Below are 18,768 nucleotides of genomic sequence, written 5' to 3'. Positions count from 1 at the left end.
TTTTTAAAATCACCAACACTTTTCACTTAAAAGCAGGGCAAGTAGGCTGGGTCCATGTGGGTGTGCCCAAGGCCCCATGGAACAGCTCTGAGAAGAGCTGCAACCACCCAGTACCCAAAGCCCCTTGGCATGGGGAGGCGCCGGCTCCCGTCCTGTGGCCCAAGCCCTGGGCAGAGCTGGCCAGCTGCTCTGCACCCCAGTTTGCCTCAGCCTAGGCACTGATCGGACTGTGCAACTGTGTCTGTTTTGGGGAACCCAGGGCCACCCCAGATTCCCAGGGGAAAGTAGCTGGGAGCCACCATGGTGTGCTGTCAGGGTGCCCAATTCCGTCCAGTGGGGTGGGCAGGAGATTGCAGCAGCCCGAGGCTGGCTTCTTGGCCACGCTGCACAAGGCTGGCACACCTGACGATGGGTGTGCGATGTGACATGGTGTCGTGCCCTCAGCCTTATCTGTGACAGATAGCGTCATCCCACACGAGGCCCTGCAGGAAGGGTCAGGCCCCTCTGGCTGCACACCCAACTGACACTCAGGTGCGGGGAGACAGAGCACCTGCAAGCCCCGTGCTGTACCGGAAAGGACTCTCTGACAGCAGGCCAGGCCACAGGCGAGGGCAGCAGGAGCTGGCGCAGGAGGTTTCCGAGATGAGGCTGCCTGTACCCCGCCCCCTCCACGGTGCCCCTGTCCTCTGGGACCTCGGCAGCCAGCAGCTCTTGGCCCTCACCCAGGTCATGCTGCAGGCTGGCATCTGCCACTCCGATTTCAGCTGTACTCTGTTCACACCAAGGGGCTGTGGCTCGGAGCTGGGGAGATGGCTCAGTAGAATAAGCACGCAACATAAGGGCCTGAGTTCAATCCCTGGTTCTGCCAAAAAAAGCGGGGGGCTGTGGCTCACGGAACCTTGCTCCAGCCCTGCAGGTGTGGGGACAGGAAGGCTAGGCTCAGAACCAGCCCTAAGCCTCTGCCTCTTGGCCAGCCAGGTGCCCCTTGGCACACCTAGGAGAGGATGGGGCCTCAGCTCTGGCCTCTGCCCGCCAGCGGAACTCTCAGGTTGGAATCTGCAGAGCTTTTGCTGGATTCTGGAGACCAGGCTTGCTACAGCCGCTCGCTGAGACTGGCCTTTGTGTTAAAATGGCCCAGGATTCACTCCAGGCCTGCTCTGACCCTGGCAACCGGAAAGGGTGCTCCAGGCCCCCCTGCCTGGGGAAGAGTCCTAGGGGCCCCATCTCTGCCCACAGCCATGCCCCACCCCCAGCGCTTCAGTGGCGAGAGCCTCGTGTCCTGGAGTGACCTGGACATCACCATCTCCGTGCCCTGGTACCTGGGGCTCATGTTTCGGACCCGGAAGGAAGACGGGGTGCTCATGGAGGCCACTGCTGGCGTGTCATCCAGGCTCCATCTCCAGGTGAGCACGGCACAGGCACAGGGTTTCCCAGGACACCACTGAGGGGCATGTGCCGCTTGCCACACCTCTTTCTCTGCTCTCTGATTCTCCAGTGGGAACGAAGACAGAAACGTGAGCGGCTTCCCCAGTCCGCAGCACAATCAGACCATTCAAGGCCCAGGAGTGCGGGCTGGGTGCGGCCTGGTTCCCACAGTGTTCCCCCTGGGGTGCCTCTCCAGCCCCCACTTTGCTGCCTCCCAGGGAAGTGATCCAGGCATTGGCGCTGGCCAGGGCAGTATGAGGCTGGGGCACAAGCCGCGGGTCCCTTCCTGCCCACCTTAGTCCGGAGGCTCTGAGACCCTCTGTGTTCTTGAGCGCATCCTCTTCCACTTCGTGGTCTTCTCTGCCTCAGTCCTTGAAACTCCAGGCAGCAGCTCCTAAGCACCTCCAGGATTATTTCCAAAGACCCCATTTTCCAATCTTTTGTGTCACAAATAGTTTTCACTTAGGCCTTCCGGGCTCCAGAAGAGTTCATTAAAAACAGAGTTGTTTTCCTTGGTGGAAAAAACCCAGGACTCTCCTTTCCCTGTCTCTGCCCTCGCCCAGCGGTGCTTGTGGGTGCCCACCCTCTCCTGGCCCTGGGGTGGAAGGGTTTCACACGTGCAGCTCTCAGGGACCCTGGGTTCCCTCATGGGGTGCCCGCCCAGGCCTGTGGCCAAGGCCCTCACATTCCCAGGGTTTCCATGCACAGTGACTTGGAGGACAGTGCCTTAGTGTCAGCATTGTAGCCGGGACCTCTCTTGTCAGTGCTCTCCTAGACAGCGTGCCTTGAGGCCCGCTCTGGTCCACTTCTCAGCCTGACTCGGGACGGCCCTTGGGGACGGAGCTCGAGCCTGGTGCTGTGCACCATCCCCATGTGCTGAAAGCCGTAACTGCATTCCTTGAGTCTTCCTTCCTCCTGGGCTTTTGTCAAGTGTGTGCGTGCGTGCGTGCGTGTGTGTGTGATTCCACGTGTGCACACGTGTGCAGAGCTGTATGTGACTGTGTGCCTTCTCTGGCGTGTGCACGTCTGTGGGCGTCCATCTGTGCGTGTGTGTACGTCTGCCGCACACACCCCTGTGTGTGCCTGCACGTGTGAGACCTGGGCATGCAGCTTGGGACACAGACTGCAGCACTGCAGCACGAGGGCCTGAGCTCCTCCTGCCTCGTCTGGGTCACTGCTCTCACCTCAGTGCTCTGGGTGACGGCCCCGTGTTGGGCGCCCCCCCTAGGGCACCGGTCCCCACCGTCCTGGCGTGGTCGGAGGCGAGGCAGGTCATAGATGCTCATTGTCCTGAGCTCCCATTCCACGCTCCTGGGGACTGCGCTGGAGGCTGAAGGTGCCTGGGGCCCGGGCAGAGCCAGGGACAGGCCATCTAGCGCCACTCTTGTGTGACAGGGCTTAGTGCTGGGAGGAGACATGTTGGGGGCCTCACACCCCCAAGCGCCATGTCCAGCTCAGGGAACAGGAACCTGTGCAGTTGGCCCACACGGGGGGCCCAGGCAGGTGGCCTAGGCCCAGCAGGCTCCTCTCCTGTCCACCGGCCTTTGCCTGGGCACAGCCCTGCCCAGCCTATCTGGGCGTGCAGGGTGTGCATCAGACCGCAGCCCTGCTCCGTGCCCCTTGTGGGCTGTGCCATCGCAGGTCCCTCTGGGCCCAGGTACGGAAACCAGTTTGCCCAAGGATGGTGTTTTCTCTGTTGGAACAAACTAAATTAGCCATTTACCATTTAGGGGAGAAATTGGAGCTCCACAGCTGTCACCTGCTGGTGGTGTCTCACGAGGAAAAGGGTATGTGGCCAGCCTGGGTGGACTGATCGGCAACATTGTTGTGGTTCATCCAGAGAGCAAGGGACTGTGCCAGCCCTCCCTGTGCAGGGCCGGGTGGCAGCGTGGCAGCCTCCAAGGGTGCACCAAGCCTAGTGGGCACCAGGCGGTGGCCGGAATGGCTCCCATAGTTGGTCTCCCAGGCCTTCCGGGAATGTCCTGGGTGACTTCTCGCAGCCCTGTGAGTGCCACTGGGGGGCAGGTTGGAGGCCCCGAGGCACTCTGGCGTCTGACAGCAGGCTGGGCAGGGCTGTGTGATCCCCGGGTCCGGACACTTTGGGTAACAGCGCTCGAGCGCCCAGAGCCACTTGCTTTGCGGAGCGGGATAACCCCGCTGTTGTTGGCTGCGCCTCAGAGATCCAGGGACAGACCTCAGGTGGGTGCAGCTGCCGCCCTAGGCCTGCGGCTTGTGCTACACACGGCACTTTAGGGTAGACATGCTGTCATTTTTATTGGTCTGATGGCTTCTTATTGGCAAGGATGGTAGAAGAGAATGGCGAGGGAAACGTGTGGAACAAAAGGAAACAAACTGTAAAACAGTGAAAAACTAGCTTCCGAGATGGGCTGTCAGCGGAGGCCAAAGCGCAGAGAGCACTCGTGGTGACGGCCCCACGCGGTGGGGAGAGGCGCGTTCCAGTCCCCCGAGGCCTGCGGTGTGGCTCGGAGCTCCGGGTGTGAGGCACTTTCTTGTGAGTCATGTTGGTGGTGCTCCTGGAGTGACTGCAAGTCGGAGGACTCGCGCAGTGTGGTCACGGGCCTTGGAGTGTGTTGGCACTTGCTTTACCGCCCAGCCCTCGCCGGTGTCTGTGGACGTTCACGTGGATGGGACAAGAGTGCGGGGCTGCGGGTGTTGGCGTGGAGTTGTGTGTGTGTCCGGGGGGACGCTTGTTAACTGTGGGGCTCGAATATTTTATATAAATATTTGTATATAATATTTTATATACGTTGCTTTTGCTTTCTTCTCCCCAGTTACTAAAAGAAGTGAGTTTAAATCTGTAATTTTAGTCAGGGCGTGGCGGTGCGCACACTTGCACTGCCGACGTGGGGAGGTGGAAGCAGGAGGATCCCAAGTTTGAGCTCAGTGCGGGGCATTTAGCAACTTAGCACGACCGAGTGTCACATGAAAAAGGAAAGGAAAGGAACCTCCAACCTCGATTACAGACTTTTCTCTTGGAAATCTATTTTCGCTTTATCAATTCTGGCGCGTTGTTATCATTAATTTCACTGTGGGGTCCAGGCTGTCCCGGAACCCACCCGGATCCTCCCTCCTCAGCCTCCCCTGGCTGGAGTACCGGTGTGCCCACCACGCCTGCAGAGGCTATTAAGTGTGTTCAGATTTCTGATGATTTTGTCTTCCCAGGCAGCTGGCTCTGTTGCTGTGACAGAAATTCTCTTTATCTGTCGTAGTGGTGCTTCACATGACTACACCAGCTTCCTCGTGGTTGGTGCTTTCATAATGTGTCTTTCTTATTCTTTTATGTTCAGCATGTCTGTATTCTTTTAAGCAGTGTGTTAACAGGTTTTTTTTTTTTTTTTTTTTTTAAATCTTGTCTGCCTTTGAATGGAAGTTATCTTTAGGTGTAAGTATCTTAGTTAAACAATTGTTTTGATTTTCCTTATGTGTAAACATAGCTGCTTGCTCCTTCTCTCATAAAATGTAACAGTCACACCTGTTCTACTCTCTAGACACCCCTCCATCTGCACCCCTTGTTCCTCGTGGGTTTTTTCGTGTAGAGTCGTGTTCCATCACGTATGTGGTTATTTGTGTTGAGTGCTGGGAACTAGCGGGGGTGGGGGTGGGGGGGTCACTGCCTTCCACGTCTGCTGTGGCAGTGGCTAGGGCTCCTTCCACCCTGGAACGTGCTGTGCCATCATGGAGCGAGGTGCGTCGGAGCTGGGCTTCCTCTCTACAGAGTGCGGGTCTGCGTCTCCCACAGCCCTTGGTCCTGGCATCAGCTGGGTGCCAGAGAAGCCTGCCCTGGGGCGCTGTGTTTGGCACTGTGGGCCCACGCTGCCCTCCAGAACCAGCTGGGGCGGCAGCAGTCGGCATCCTCGCTCCTGGGGTTCTGCTTCCTCGGGGGCTGTGGCCCTGGGGCCCTGTGCCTGGAGTCCCCCCGCCCCCCAAGTGCTGCACACGCGTCTCATTTACCTCGCTGTTCTCCGAGGAGGCTGCTCCAGGCCACCCAGTCTTCTACAAGAGCAAGTGCGGTCTGGGTGTCACCCAGGACATGGTCTGGCACCAGTTGCAGGACTGACTTCTGTTTTCTCAGCTGTGTTAAACATGGTGGAGTGAATCTCCGCAGACCGAGACTCGGTTCAGCTTGAACTCCGCCTGTTGCCCAGCGCCGCCGCGCAGTCTGTCCGTGGGGCTTCGTCATCGAGGCGCCTGCGGAGGGCTCGCGGACTCTGCACTCGTCACTGAATGTCTCCTCGGCCTGCAGATCCTGAACAGCTATGTGCAGTTTGAGGTGTCTCACGGCCCCTCGGATGTGGCATCCATGCGGCTGTCCCGGTCCCGTGTGACCGATGGGGAGTGGCACCACCTATTGATTGAACTGCGGAGTGCGAAGGAAGGCAAGGACATCAAGTACCTGGCAGTCATGACCCTGGACTACGGGGTGGACCAGGTGAGCAGCACCCCTGCAGAGGCCCCGGTGGATTGGGGGATGCTGTCTGCCCCCCTAGTTTGGGTCTCACGATTTCCAGGATTCTGAGGCTGCTGGCATCTGTGTCAGCTTGGCGTTCGGGTCTTTGGTTCCTGGGTTCTCCACCCTGAAGCCGTGGACGCCTGCAGCGGGGGCCGCTTGGAGCTGGGTGCTGGGTGCGGTTTCTGGGGTGCAGAGAGAAACAGTCCTGCACCTAAGTGGTGGGTGGCGAGTGCAGCAGGGAGCACAGTGAGCCCAGGCCTTGGGAGGCACTGGGCACGAAGTGCCACCCAGCCAGACCAGATCTGCAGCCTGTCAGGTGTGACAGTTTACCAGCCACACGTGCATAGGGGTGCCTGAGACCCCCGAGGGAGAATGCATGGGCCTCGCCTGGAGTGTAGGACACCCCTCAGAGCCTCCCTACTTTGCAGAATACGGTGCAGATCGGGAACCAGCTTCCAGGATTGAAGATGCGGAGTGTGGTTGTCGGGGGCCTGTCTGAGGACAAGGTGTCCGTGCGCCATGGGTTCCGGGGCTGCATGCAGGTACACGGCCACCAGCACAACAGCGGGTCAGGGTCCACAGGCCTCTTGGCCCCCAGCCTCATGTCCCACCTAGTCCCCCAAACAAGCCCTGTGCTTCCCCACGGGGTCCCTACACTCACAGAGGGAGCTGTTCACAGAGTGCATTTGCCCATATGCCCCTCCCGGTCTCCTGCAGCAGGGAACTGACCCCAGGGATCCGGGGGCTCTGAGCCCAACGTCCACGCCGCTGGTCCCCCAAGGATGCTGGGGCTAGAGGAGTGGCCCCTCCAGTGCCGGCTGGCAGAGTGCCTCCTGGGGGCCGGGGAGGAGCGGGGTCCACTCAGCCGCCATTTGCCTCTGGGGTTCCTGCAGCCTCAGCAACCCGGGACTGAGTCTGCTGCCCCTTTGTAAATGCAGGGAGTGAGGATGGGTGAGACAGCTACCAACATCGCCACCCTGAACATGAAGGACGCCCTCCAGGTCCGGGTGAAGGATGGCTGTGATGCAGAGGACCCCTGCCTCTCCAGCCCCTGCCCACAGCACAGCCGTTGCCGCGACACCTGGGACGGCTACTCCTGTGACTGTGACAGAGGTGTGTGCTGTCCCCCACCCCCGGCCTCTGGGGCGCTTTGCCACTATGGCTGTATTGCCGTAGCACCTGCTGTCACCGAGGAAAAACTTGACAGCAGTTTTTAAAATCACACCCGTGGGCATCCTGCATTGTGGGGGACGCGGGAGGCACGCCCCTCGCGTTGCTAGGTGGCAGGGGGATCACTGTCCCACTGCTTCCAGCCTCCTAGGCAGCCAGGCTGGAGCCAGGAGGTAGGCTCGGGGTGCCTCAGTGAGACTGGCCCTGTCCCCACAGGGTTCTTTGGGCGCAGGTGCGTGGACGCCTGCCAGGTGAATCCGTGCAAGCACTCAGCCACCTGCGAGCACACACCCAGCTCCCCGCGCGGCTATGCGTGCAAGTGCGAGGCTGGGTACCACGGCCAGCACTGTGAGAACAGGTGGGCACACCTGCGCGGGGCCTCCCTCCCCGCCTGGGATTGGGACACAGAGTTCTGAGGGTCCTGGTGGGCGGGGGCTGAGGTTGGGGGCTGGTGCGGAAACAGGCAGGGGAGCCGTCTGCGCCACTCAGGACAGGCACCTCGCATCCCAGGAAGCCCATGACACACATTCCCTGCCACCGTCTTATGTCCCCAACAGAATCGACCTTCCCTGCCCCAAGGGTTGGTGGGGGAACCCCGTGTGTGGCCCCTGCCGCTGTGCTGTCAGCCTAGGCTTCGATCCCGACTGCAACAAGACCAGTGGCCAGTGCCAGTGCAAGGTGAGACCAGTGCGGGAACGCAGACTGTCAGGCCACATGTGTGTGCGCATGCACTTCTACACGTCTGTGGATGCCCACCCCTGCACGTGCCCAGGCCGCTGGTGCCTGGAATCTCACACACACACAGTCACACACCTCCGTGACTGCCTGCCTGTGCGCACACACAGACTTGCACTCAGATGCCGGCTGCCCGTCACGTGCCGACAGCTTGAGACACTGCCCTGCACCCCCACCAGGGGACGCAGAGGCCCTGCGGGGTCCTTGGCCAGCAGTCTCCACCTCTCTGGCAAGGCCAGTTCCTCCCAGCCCCTTCTGTCCTGGGTGGTCACTGTAATTTGTTGCCCTAAGCTGGTGCTCAGTGATGACACAAGTTCTGAAAAGTATACGAATCGGGGCATGGTGGTACATGCCTGTAATTCCAGCATGCTGGGAAGCTGAGGTGGGAGGCTCACAGCTCAGCTTGGGCAACTTAGCAAGACCCTGTGGCAAAATAAAAGAGCCAGGCACGGTGGCACATGCCTGTAATCTCAGCACTTGGAGGCTGAGGCAGTAGGGTCACTGTGACAGTTTGAGGCTGGTCTGGGCTCCATGGTGGGTTCAAGACAGGCCCAAACTACATAGCGAGACCCTGTCTCAAAGCAAACAAATAAATAATGCAGGACTAGGGTGTAGCTCCGTGCAAAGGCCCTGGGTTAACCTTCAGTGCTGCCAGAAGTAAGGGTGCACTGAGGCTGTGCACGGAGGGAACGTGTGTGCCTGGCGTGTGCAAGCCCCTGGCTCCATTCCCACACCCACGCTGTTGTCCGGCCCACCCCAGGCCTGGCTTCTGGTTTGGTGTTCGCAGCCCACTGTCCAGCCTGGGGCCCTGTCACTGGGTGTGATGATGCCCTGGGGCTGAGTGTGCAGGCAGGTTCAGGAAGGGGCATGTTGGGCAGGCGCCCCGACCTCTGGGCTCCCTGTGCTGTGCCCCACCGCAGCGCTCCCACCCTAGGCATCCGGGGCCTCCTCGGAGTCGCAGAACTGAGTCGGGCTTCAAATGCTGAGGTGCTTGCTTGATGAGGGGACCACAGACACAGAGCCAGCTGCGGGGTGTCGGGCACGGAGGTGGCTGGAGTGAGGGCTGTGGGGGCCCCGTGGCTGGAGAAGCCGTGACCAAGCCTCTCCTCACCAAGAACATAGAAATATAGAAGTGCAGGCCCTGCGGGTCACTGCCACCCACCGCAGTCCTAGAGCTGACTGTCTGGGTGCAGGCCCTGCCTGCTGAAACTTCACACATTGGTGGCCCCCGTCCCTGCCTGCCACCGTGTCCTGGCTGCTGGCCCATAAGACAGCCTGTTGTGCCCCTTCCCAACTCTAGAGGGCGCCACTTGGGCCCGGGCCGGGCAGACCAGGATTCCAACCCAAGCCTGAGGCTCTCTGCCGCCCCACTGCCCATGTGCTGATTCCTCATAATTACTTTCAAGAAGAGACTCTGGGGCCAGCCTCCCCTCTGTCACCCTCAGATGGGTCTCCGATTGCTCTTAGGATGCCCTGGGGTAGCTTTGCTAAGAAATGAGGTCTTTCCGGGCAGCTCCTCCCCTCCCTGGTCCTGCTCCACAGGGTCCAGGAAGCAGCCCAGTGGACAGGGGACATGGGCAGGACAGTGAGGAGTAGTACAGAGGTCAGACCGGACACCTGGGGGAGCCTGGGTGTCGCTGAGTGTGTGTCTCCCTGGCCTGGGTAGGGTCTGGGGTCAACATGTTGCCTTCTGGCCCTGTAGGAGAATTACTACAAGCCCCCGGCCCAGGATGCCTGCCTGCCCTGCGACTGCTTCCCCCACGGTGCCCACAGCCGCACGTGTGACATGGATACCGGGCAGTGTGCATGTAAGCCTGGCGTCACCGGCCGCCAGTGCAACCGCTGCGACAACCCTTTTGCCGAGGTCACCTCGCTCGGCTGCGAAGGTCTGTGGTCGAGGAGGCTGAGTGGGGAGGGCCTGGCCTCGCGCAGAGCTCCCCAGGCTGAGTGTGTCCATCCTCTGCACCAGTGATCTACAACGGGTGTCCCCGCGCGTTCGAGGCTGGCATCTGGTGGCCGCAGACCAAGTTCGGGCAACCGGCTGCGGTGCCGTGCCCCAAGGGATCTGTGGGTGAGTCGTGGCCTGTGGCGTCTCGGGCCAGGCAACCGGGCCTCACACGCCCCTCTCGGAAGCTGGCGGGAGGGCACCATGCAGTCCCCCCAGCAGCGTGCAGTGAGGGCGCCTCAGCTTCCTGCCTGGGGACCTGGTCAGATCAGCTCGCTGTTCAGCGTCATGCTCTCCGTGAAACCTGGGGGTGGGGCTGGCGTCCCTGCCGAAGGGTGTCTGGGGGAAGGTGCCGACTATTCCCTGGCACGAGCCCTGGTGGGCTGCTTGTTCTCAGTTGTGCCCATGTCTGCTCCTCACTGCTGGGCAAATGTCAGAGCAGCCCGTGTGTGGACGCGGGGGGGTGTGCCAGGCTCAGGGCTGGGCGTCTGCCTGGATCCTCACCTGCTCGGCTCTGGGGTGCGGGCACACGTGGGCTGGGCACCAGGTGGGTGTGCGTTCTCAATGCACACTCACTCCTTGCCAGGAAACGCCATTCGGCACTGCAGCGGGGAGAAAGGCTGGCTGCCCCCCGACCTCTTCAACTGCACCAGCAGCTCCTTCGTGGGCCTCAAAGTCATGGTAGGCTGGAGTCTCGGGAGGTGCACAGGATGTGTGAGTGTGCGCCGTGGGGACGGCATGCCCAGCCATGTGCGTGTGTGCGAGGGTGTGCGAGCATGGGTGTGCTGGCGTGTCGCGCAGGGCTGCACACTGCGGCGGCACGGGCCCGTCTCCCTGGCCTCTGAACGGGGTACTGGCAGCACTGCGCTTGACCTTTCGCGACCGGCTCTGCCTGGTTGTGCAAACACAGGATCCCGTGTGCCCCGTACTTGCTCTCCAGGGCTGGTGCATGTGTGTGTGATCTTGGGGACTGAAGCTGGGTCTTCGCCCTGAGCTACACCTCCATCCCTCTTAGACGCTTTTGTGGAGTCGTGGGCTCACTGAGTTGCCTGGGCAGGGCTCAGGCCGCCGTGCTCCTGCCTCAGCCCCCAGAGTGCCGAGGTTCTCGCTGTGCGCTGTGGCGTCCGCCTGGGCCTTGCCTTCTCGGGTTGTGTTGTCTTTTTGCTGTCTGCACATCTCTTCCTAGCACTCTGGCCCCGGTTTTATTCCCCTGCTCCCAGCCCCACCCTTTTCTGGTCTCTGGGGTTGCAAAGTTCCCCCGGGAAGCACCTTCCACAGGAATGTCAGGAGCCCGCGTGGCCGACGGCAGCGGTCAGTGTGCAAGCCCTGAGGTTGCTCCCCCCATTCCAGAACGAGAAGCTGGGCCGCAATGAGTCACGCATGGATGGTGACCAGGCCCTGCGGCTGGCCAAGTCGCTGCGCAATGCCACACGGCCGGGTGGCGTGCTCTTCGGCAACGATGTGCGCACGGCCTACCAGCTGTTGGCCCGTGTCCTACAGCACGAGAGCCACCAGCAGGGTTTTGACCTGGCGGCCACACGAGAAGCCGACTTCCATGAGGTAGGGGATGGCGACTGGAGCCCCGGGTGCTCCCTCAAGGTTTCTGGGGTGAGGCGGGCATTAGCGTGCACACGCAGGGCAGGGAAGGTGCCGTGTAGGTGACAGCAGGGGCCACTACCGTTGGGGACCAGTTAGCACACGCGAGGGTAGCACGTGGTTTGTGTGACTCGGCCACGCAGTCCTCCATGCCGTCCACGATGTGGTCCTGTTACCAGCCACCCTCTGTAGGTCCTGCCTTGAGTGCCTGGGGCTTTGGGGGGACATCTAGCTAGAAAAAAATTCCCCCCCCCCAGCTTTCCCTAGAGGAGTCCTGGGCTCCCGTGTGCCCAGAGGCATCTCTGCACATGTCCCCTTCGTAGCTGGGGGGTACCTGCTGTGGCACCCCAGCAGGACACCCTCCTGACTTGTGGCCCTGGAGGCTGCGTCGCCTGTGTGGCTTCTCCAGCCTGGCCACACGTCTTCGTGGAAGCCAGGTGTGTCCGAACACGGCAAGGCCTCTGCAGGCACAGGGCTGAGCACTCACTGTCTGTCTGTCTGTCTGAGCAGGACATCGTCCACACGGGCAGCGCCCTCTTGGCCCCGGACACCAGGGCCGCGTGGGAGCAGATCCAGCGCAGCGAGGCCGGCGCAGCGCAGCTGCTTAGGCGCTTCGAGACCTATTTCAGCAACGTGGTGCGCAACCTGAGGAGGACCTACCTGCGGCCCTTCGTCCTTGTCACTGCCAACATGAGTATGGCCCTGGCTGGGGCGGGCGGGGCGGGGCTGCGGAGAGCCAGCCTCCGTCTCTGCCTGAAATGGCAGAAGTGGCCTTGGCTGTGGTCCTCAGGAGGAAGCACTGTGGTCACACAGTCCTCCTGGGCTGGAGTGCAGAGGCTCTGCCCGTGGTTTGTGGGCTCCAGCATGGAGACCCAGCCAAGGCCTGGATGCTAGGGAGGTACAGAGCCCCCCCGGGCATGACAGACACAGCGGGCTGGGCACCACCGCCAGCCAGTGCCCAGGCAGTGGGAAGGACGGCCTCCAAGCCCAGGGCAGATGGAGCCATAGGCAAACCAGCAACGTCGCCCCAAGCACATAACTCTCCTCCTGGCATCAAGGCCTGCTAGGTCAGGGTCCTGTGGCAGCGGAAGCCCCAGAATGGTGGTACCGGTCCCAAACCACCCCAATATGACAGGCACAACGTCCTCAAGTCCCTGGGGGCGGTGCAGCCTTGCTGGTACCCTTGGGGGTGCCACAACTAGACTTTGTCCCTGTGGCCACAGCCAGCCCTCACCATGAGGACTGGGTGCCTCCTTGTGGTAGGTGTGGGGCTGAGCAGGAAGACTTGCAGGTCCCCTAGATGAGACTGCAGTGGTTCCCATGTAGCATGAGGAGAAGGTGAGGGTGGCGCTGGCCCATGCTGCTGGGTCGTTTAGGGTCACAGTTCCCAAGTTCCCTTGCCTCTGTGACAATCATCTCTGCCAGCCGGATGGGCTGCCGGGATACAACATGGTCCACATGCAGTGCCCGGGGACCGTCCCACTCACGGCCAGGCTTTCCTGCCAGGGACTCGAGTCCGGGTGCAGCCCGAAGCCGTCCAATGGCTGCCCCTCCCGGTCAGCCCCAGGTGTTCTGAGCCCTGAAGGACACAGAAAGCTACAAGGAGATTTTCTTAGAGGGCAGCACTGTAGAGGGGACAGCCACGGCCACTGGAGGCAGCACGGCTCAGGAAGGTGCATGGCTGTGTCCACAGTTCTCGCAGTGGACGTCTTCGACAAGCTCAATTTCACGGGCGCCAGGGTGCCGCGCTTCGAGGACATCCAGGATGAGTTCCCCAGGGATCTGGAGTCGTCTGTGTCCTTCCCTGCTGACGTCTTCAAGCCACTGGAGAAAAAAGGTGAATTTCCCCATCCAGGAGGTGGGGCTGTGGCCCGGCGGTCCCAGGAGGGCGAGCAGGGTGAGTCGCCGCTGAGCCCGGCCACCGGCAGGGGTCTTCCACGCAGTTGCAGCGGCCGGCGGCCTTGCCGCCGTCTTAGCGGCTCATGGCCAGGCGACCCTTGAGGCGTCTGGCACTCGTGCGGCAGTGCTCTATAGGAGGCAACTTAAACTCTGCGGTGTTTCTAGTAACTATAAGGATTGCCGGGTGGGTACGCCACTCGAGGGCCCCTCCACAGGACCAAGCTTGACGCTGACCCATCTTCGGACAGACCGCACTGCGGGGCGGGCGCTGTCCACACTGTGTGTGCTTGCTCCGGGCGCTCACAAGGCGCTGAGCATCTGTTCTTTGCACCTTTTCCTAGAAGAGGACTCTTTCCCAGGCGTGCCTCGTACTTGTGCTCCTCCCGTGTGTGTGCGTGGGCAGTCCTTATCTGCGTGTCCCTCCCATCAGTCCCCACAGAGGGCTCTGCCCTGTGGAGGTCCCCCGCTATCTGCCCTGCGTCTTTGAGTCCCTAGGAGGAGCTTGGTTTCTGTCCTCCTGGGACAACCACCATCTGACTTCCTTCATCGGGGGTGCATTTTATTTGATGTGTAATTAATGTGCAGAGATTCCAGGGCTGGCTGGCATGTGGTGCTGGGGGATTGAACCGTGGTCCCTGTGCTGGTGCTGGGGGATTGAACCGTGGTCCCTGTGCTTTGCCAAGCCTGTTCTAAGTAGGTGCTTTAGACCACTGAGCCATCTCACCAGCCTCTGATGTGTAATTAATGTGCAGAGATTCCAGGGCTGGCTGGCATGTGGTGCTGGGGGATTGAACCGTGGTCCCTGTGCTTTGCCAAGCCTGTTCTAAGTAGGTGCTTTAGACCACTGAGCCATCTCACCAGCCCCTGATGTGTAATTAATGTGCAGAGATTCCAGGGCTGGCTGGCATGGTAGCACTATGTCCCCATGGGTGAGGGCACGGTGGACTAGCCGCTGTCCTGAGCCAGGATGTCCCTGAGACATCCTCTCACCGGGGGTGAAGGAGGACCCTGTCCCACATCACGACAACATAGGGGAAGCAGTTTGCCACAGGCAGCCTCCTGTCCCTTCACTGTCACCCGAACTCGGGAGCCAGGAGGTCGGCATTAGACCGGGCTCTGGCCCCTCTGCCTGCCAACTGGTCTTAGTGGGGAGCACTTCTGCCCACCACAAAACACAACGTCTCATGCACGTTTCTTTGAGATGCCGTTTCTAGTTCTTTTGAGGACAGACCTGAAAGGAGTTGTGGGATGGGTGGGGATTCTGTAGGAAGGAGCCTCTGCACGTTTGCTGTAGACCCCGTGATTGTAAGATGCGGCAGCACGAGTGGAAGGCCCTCCTCTGGTGGGGGCACAGCCGCCCCTCGCGCAGTCTCAGCCTGTGCTCTGGTTGCAGATGGCCTCCGTAGGGCCACGCCGCACACAACACACTCGTCAGCTGGGGCTGAGACGGAGGCTGCGGTCGGCAGGCGCAGGAGACACCCAGATGGCCCTGGTCAGTTTGCCGTTGCATTGGTCATTGTGTACCGGACCCTGGGCCAGCTCCTGCCTGAGCACTATGATTCCGACCGCCGCAGCCTCAGGTGAGGATGGGTGCTGAGGGCTTGAGGTGGGTGGGGCCCATTCCTAAGGGTCCTGGTCCCCACCGTCTTCATAGCATCCCCGTACCTGCACCTTACCAAGAGCAAAGACCTCGCCCTGGGGGTCTGGGTCTGCCTAGTGGGACCTTGGCTCACCCCAGGAGCCCCCAGGCTCTGCTTCCCCTTCTGCTTCCAAGCTCCTGTCCTGTCCTGCCCCGGGGCTGTCATGGGTTGTCCCCAATGGCACCTGTTTCTGGCACAGACACAAGTGATGCAGACCACTGAGCATCTCTGCATGGCCCTCTGATCGCCCTAGTGACAGGGTCACCCACACACGTTGCCCATGTCCCTGCAGCTGTGTGCCCAGCTGGTGAGGCCTTCCCACATCTGCCTTCTTTTCATAATGTTTCTGAAGCTGCCTTCTGGCCCAGGCATGGCAGGACCACGTGTCTTTGAGGAGCAGATGCTGAGGCCCAGGCTACAGGGAGCAGGGCATGGTCTCTTGCCTACAGACGTGGCTGGCCCACGTCCGTGTGGCCTTACGCTCAGGTTTTTAACCAGCGTGGGCTAATGCTCTCCACCTGTGTCATGCTCCTCCGCCCAGGCTGCCCAGCCGGCCTGTCATCAACACGCCAGTGGTGAGCGCTATGGTGCACAGCGAGGGGGCCCTGCTCCCCGGCCACCTGGAGCGGCCCGTGCAGGTGGAGTTCACCCTGCTGGAGACAGAGGAGCGGAGCAAGCCCGTCTGCGTGTTCTGGAACCACTCGCTAGAGTAAGTGTGGTGCAGGGAGCTGGGCACAGGGTGCACCTGCCAGGGAGGCCCTGCACCTCGGTGTGGGGACCATGTGGAGGTCAGCATCCCCTACAGCTTGTTTCGGGGCTGCTCTGCCCTCTCAGCCCTCATGGTTGGGCGGCCTCTCCTCCTGCTCTTCCTCTGCTGTCAAAGCCACCTCTGGGTGCACACGCAGATACAGGCCTCTGCACACGTGTGCACGAATGTGGTTGTGCACACGTGTACAGACATAGCCGTGCACACACATATGTGACCCGTGCACAGATATGCAGGGCCTCTTACAGCTGACGCAAGTGCCCGATACCTTTCGAGGAGTCCAGGCTGGCTGGGCCACCCAGGAGGTGGGATTCAGAGTCCAGGTCCCTGGTCCTGAGAACTCCCAGACAGAGTCCCCAACCTCAGCTGGAAGACCAACCTGAGCACGGCGCAGCGCTAGTGTCCCTGCGCGCCAGCCCAGGAAGCCTCCCCTCCAGTGGGCTCTGTGGGGCCTGGTTCAGAAGGCGCCAGCCCCTTTGTGAGCAGTGAGCACCAGGGGCGATGCAGGGCACAGCCGTACCATACCAGCAGCCTCAGGATGAAGAGCCGGCATGTGTGCAGGGACTCGGCCCCGAGTTTCCACCTGTGTCCCTGCGAGGCTGGCTTCGGGGGCCTGTGTGGGCTGCAGGAACCTGGCCTTCGTCTTGGCTTTGTAGCTGGGGAGTTTGCCCAAGGTGCTCCAGCTTTGCAGGGAGCTTGCCTTCCCTCCGCCCATGTGTTTTCCCTCTGTGGTCCCTGTGGAGGACACTGGATGGAGCTGGGCGGGTGTGAGACTTGTCCCTGCTGAGGCCTGGTGGACAGCCACACACACAAAGCAGTGCTGCCCTCCTGCACTGGGCAGAACCCAGGATGGGGAAACAGTCGGGGCTTGAGGGCCAGCGGAGCCCCCTACTCACAACCCTGAACTGGGCCACATTGTGGTCCCCTGGATAGAGGGGCCAGGCAGGGAGTGGGATACAGGGGTGGCCTGGCTTGGCAAGCGGGTGCCTGCCCAGGCACGTGTCTTCCTGTGCTCTGCGTGGCCGCGTGCTGTTAACGAGCAGCCAGTCTGAGTCTGGAGAATAATAGGCACCGGGCTTACGAAGGGGAGAGCGGAGGAAGCCCTTGCGCCTGGCGGGAGGCGTAGGCGCCCCACACCGGCCCTGGAGCTTCCGGGACCGGCTGGCTGTCCACAGTCACTTGTTTGAATCGAAGCAATTAGCTCTAGCTATGTGATCCACCCTCCGCTTTATGTCGCCCCTATTATCCCCAGATCTGACAGTCTTGGAAAACGTGTAAACCATCCCGTCCCCACTTACCGATGAGTAAGGCGAGGATCAGAGAGGTTATGTGACTTTCCCAGAGTCGAGAGGGCGGGGCCCTCGTAACCCTTGTCATTTGGGGCTCCCTTTCCGTGACTCGGTAGCCGTAATTGAGCCCTGGCCTCCAGGCAGCTGCCATAAAACATTGGGCAATCTGAAGATGAGAGTGTGCAGGAGGCGAGATGTTATTTCTAAAGTCACTGAGGCACAAATGCAGGCTGGGAACAGAGCGGCCGTGCGGCCACAGCCGATGCCTTGGGCCGTGGGCCACTCGGTGGCTTTTGACATGGAGCCTCAGAGGCGCCGGCAGGAGGAGGCGTCCACACTGTGCCGGGGCCCAGAGGCTGCACCCTAGGGCCCGCTGACAGCGGCCTGAGCTTCCGTGACAGCGGCAGGGCCCACAGAGGCCACCCGAGGCCCAGGCTCGGAACCAGGTGGCTGCGTGCTACCTTTCCAGTCCCTGCTCTTGGGGTCCAGTGGGCCAAGGTGGCCTCAGAGACCCCAGGGCCAGCAAACACAGCTCCCTGGTGACCCTTCGGGGGGGAACTGTCTCAGCCCTGCTCCCTTTCTCTGCAGCGTCGGAGGGGCTGGAGGGTGGTCGGCCAAGGGCTGCGAGCTCGTGTCCAGGAACCGGACCCACGTCACCTGCCAGTGCAGCCATGTGAGCAGCTGCGCGGTGCTCATGGACGTCTCGAGGCGCGAGGTGGGCGTCCTGCCCCTGCTGCCTGGGCATGCTTGAGCCCTGTGTGGTGGGACTCAGGCAGCCTCCCAGAGTGCTGGGATTCCAGGTGTGAGACACCACACCCACCACACTGGGCTGGAAGGGTTTCCTGGGTTGCACATTAAATCCGAGGCAGCAGACAGTGACCTCAGACCTGGAGCTCCTGCAGTGTCACCCTGGCCATCTGTCTGGTACACACTGTCATGTCTAGTAGTGACCCTGAGGACAAAAGTGTCAGGATTCCCCAGCGACAACAGGGTGGATCACATTTAACCTCTGGCATTGCAAGCAGCCTGGGAATGTGCAGGGCCCCTGAGGACGCAGGAGTCTGGTGGGGGACCTGGGCTGGGGACGGGCATGAGCTCCCGCTGTGGAGGAGTGGCATGGTACTGAACAAGGCAGACAGGTGCAGCAGACTCCTGGGGACCCCGGGCCCTGGCAGGAGGAGCAGTTCTGGGCCTCAGGCCTGGTCAGCCTTCGCCAGCCCAGGACCCCATGGTGCGTAGCTCCCAGCTCCCGGTTCTTTGGCCACAGGCAGCAGAGCTAGTGCCCCAAGTGCTGCAGCGACCCACGCTACAGGGTCCTGGACAGGTGTGATCCTTCATAAAGCCCTGAGAAGTGGCTTCCAGCGTGAAGCCTGTCCCTCCAGTGTGCACTGGAAACAGCTTGTGGAGCACATCTCGAGTGGCGCACTCCATGCAGATTTTGCCATGGTGGAAGATGTCTGTTGCCTTTAAGACACAGGTGGTGAGGGATCTAGAAATGACAGCCATTTGTCCTTGCCTGGGCTCCATCCACTTCCTGCCAGGGACAGCTGCTTGCACAGCGTGTCACAGTGATCCCAAGTCACCCCAGTCCAGGGGGTGACCGCTGGCAAGCTGCCGCCTCAGAACCTTAGTGTTCTCACCGTAGTTCTTTCGTGTAGATCCTGTCTAAGCATATGAAATCATGTGCTTAGCCCATGTATGAGCAAACCCTGCCGCGTAATAAGTGCTCGACTAAAACACGTCAGCTGCTGGTGTTACGGTGCCCCATGTCTTCTGGGATCTTTCTTTCCTTTCTCGCTTTCTCGCTTTCTCGCTTTCTCGCTTTCTCGCTT

The 18,768-nt window shown here is 61.0% G+C and overlaps 1 protein-coding gene across 2 annotated transcripts in view; it reads left to right on the top strand.

Annotated features, from left to right (window-relative positions):
- Nucleotides 1-18,768, top strand: part of Celsr1 (cadherin EGF LAG seven-pass G-type receptor 1) — a 115,056-nt gene that overhangs the window by 71,492 nt on the left and 24,796 nt on the right. For both annotated transcript variants that reach the window (XM_023702564.1, XM_023702565.1), the window contains exons 9-23: nucleotides 1,237-1,403; nucleotides 5,690-5,875; nucleotides 6,325-6,438; nucleotides 6,835-7,009; nucleotides 7,283-7,424; nucleotides 7,624-7,744; nucleotides 9,504-9,687; nucleotides 9,771-9,872; nucleotides 10,333-10,427; nucleotides 11,097-11,306; nucleotides 11,853-12,036; nucleotides 13,036-13,179; nucleotides 14,635-14,821; nucleotides 15,423-15,590; nucleotides 17,525-17,651. In XM_023702564.1, the coding sequence (XP_023558332.1) occupies nucleotides 1,237-1,403; nucleotides 5,690-5,875; nucleotides 6,325-6,438; nucleotides 6,835-7,009; nucleotides 7,283-7,424; nucleotides 7,624-7,744; nucleotides 9,504-9,687; nucleotides 9,771-9,872; nucleotides 10,333-10,427; nucleotides 11,097-11,306; nucleotides 11,853-12,036; nucleotides 13,036-13,179; nucleotides 14,635-14,821; nucleotides 15,423-15,590; nucleotides 17,525-17,651 (2,306 nt within the window). The remainder of the gene's footprint in view (nucleotides 1-1,236; nucleotides 1,404-5,689; nucleotides 5,876-6,324; nucleotides 6,439-6,834; nucleotides 7,010-7,282; nucleotides 7,425-7,623; nucleotides 7,745-9,503; nucleotides 9,688-9,770; nucleotides 9,873-10,332; nucleotides 10,428-11,096; nucleotides 11,307-11,852; nucleotides 12,037-13,035; nucleotides 13,180-14,634; nucleotides 14,822-15,422; nucleotides 15,591-17,524; nucleotides 17,652-18,768) is intronic.

The sequence above is a fragment of the Octodon degus genome, unplaced genomic scaffold (genome assembly GCF_000260255.1).
Source record: "Octodon degus isolate 3935 unplaced genomic scaffold, OctDeg1.0 scaffold00153, whole genome shotgun sequence".
In the NCBI taxonomy this organism is placed as follows: Eukaryota; Metazoa; Chordata; class Mammalia; order Rodentia; family Octodontidae; genus Octodon; species Octodon degus.
The sequence above is the reverse complement of the archived record's forward strand: the minus strand, read 5'-3'. Positions and strand labels throughout refer to the sequence as shown.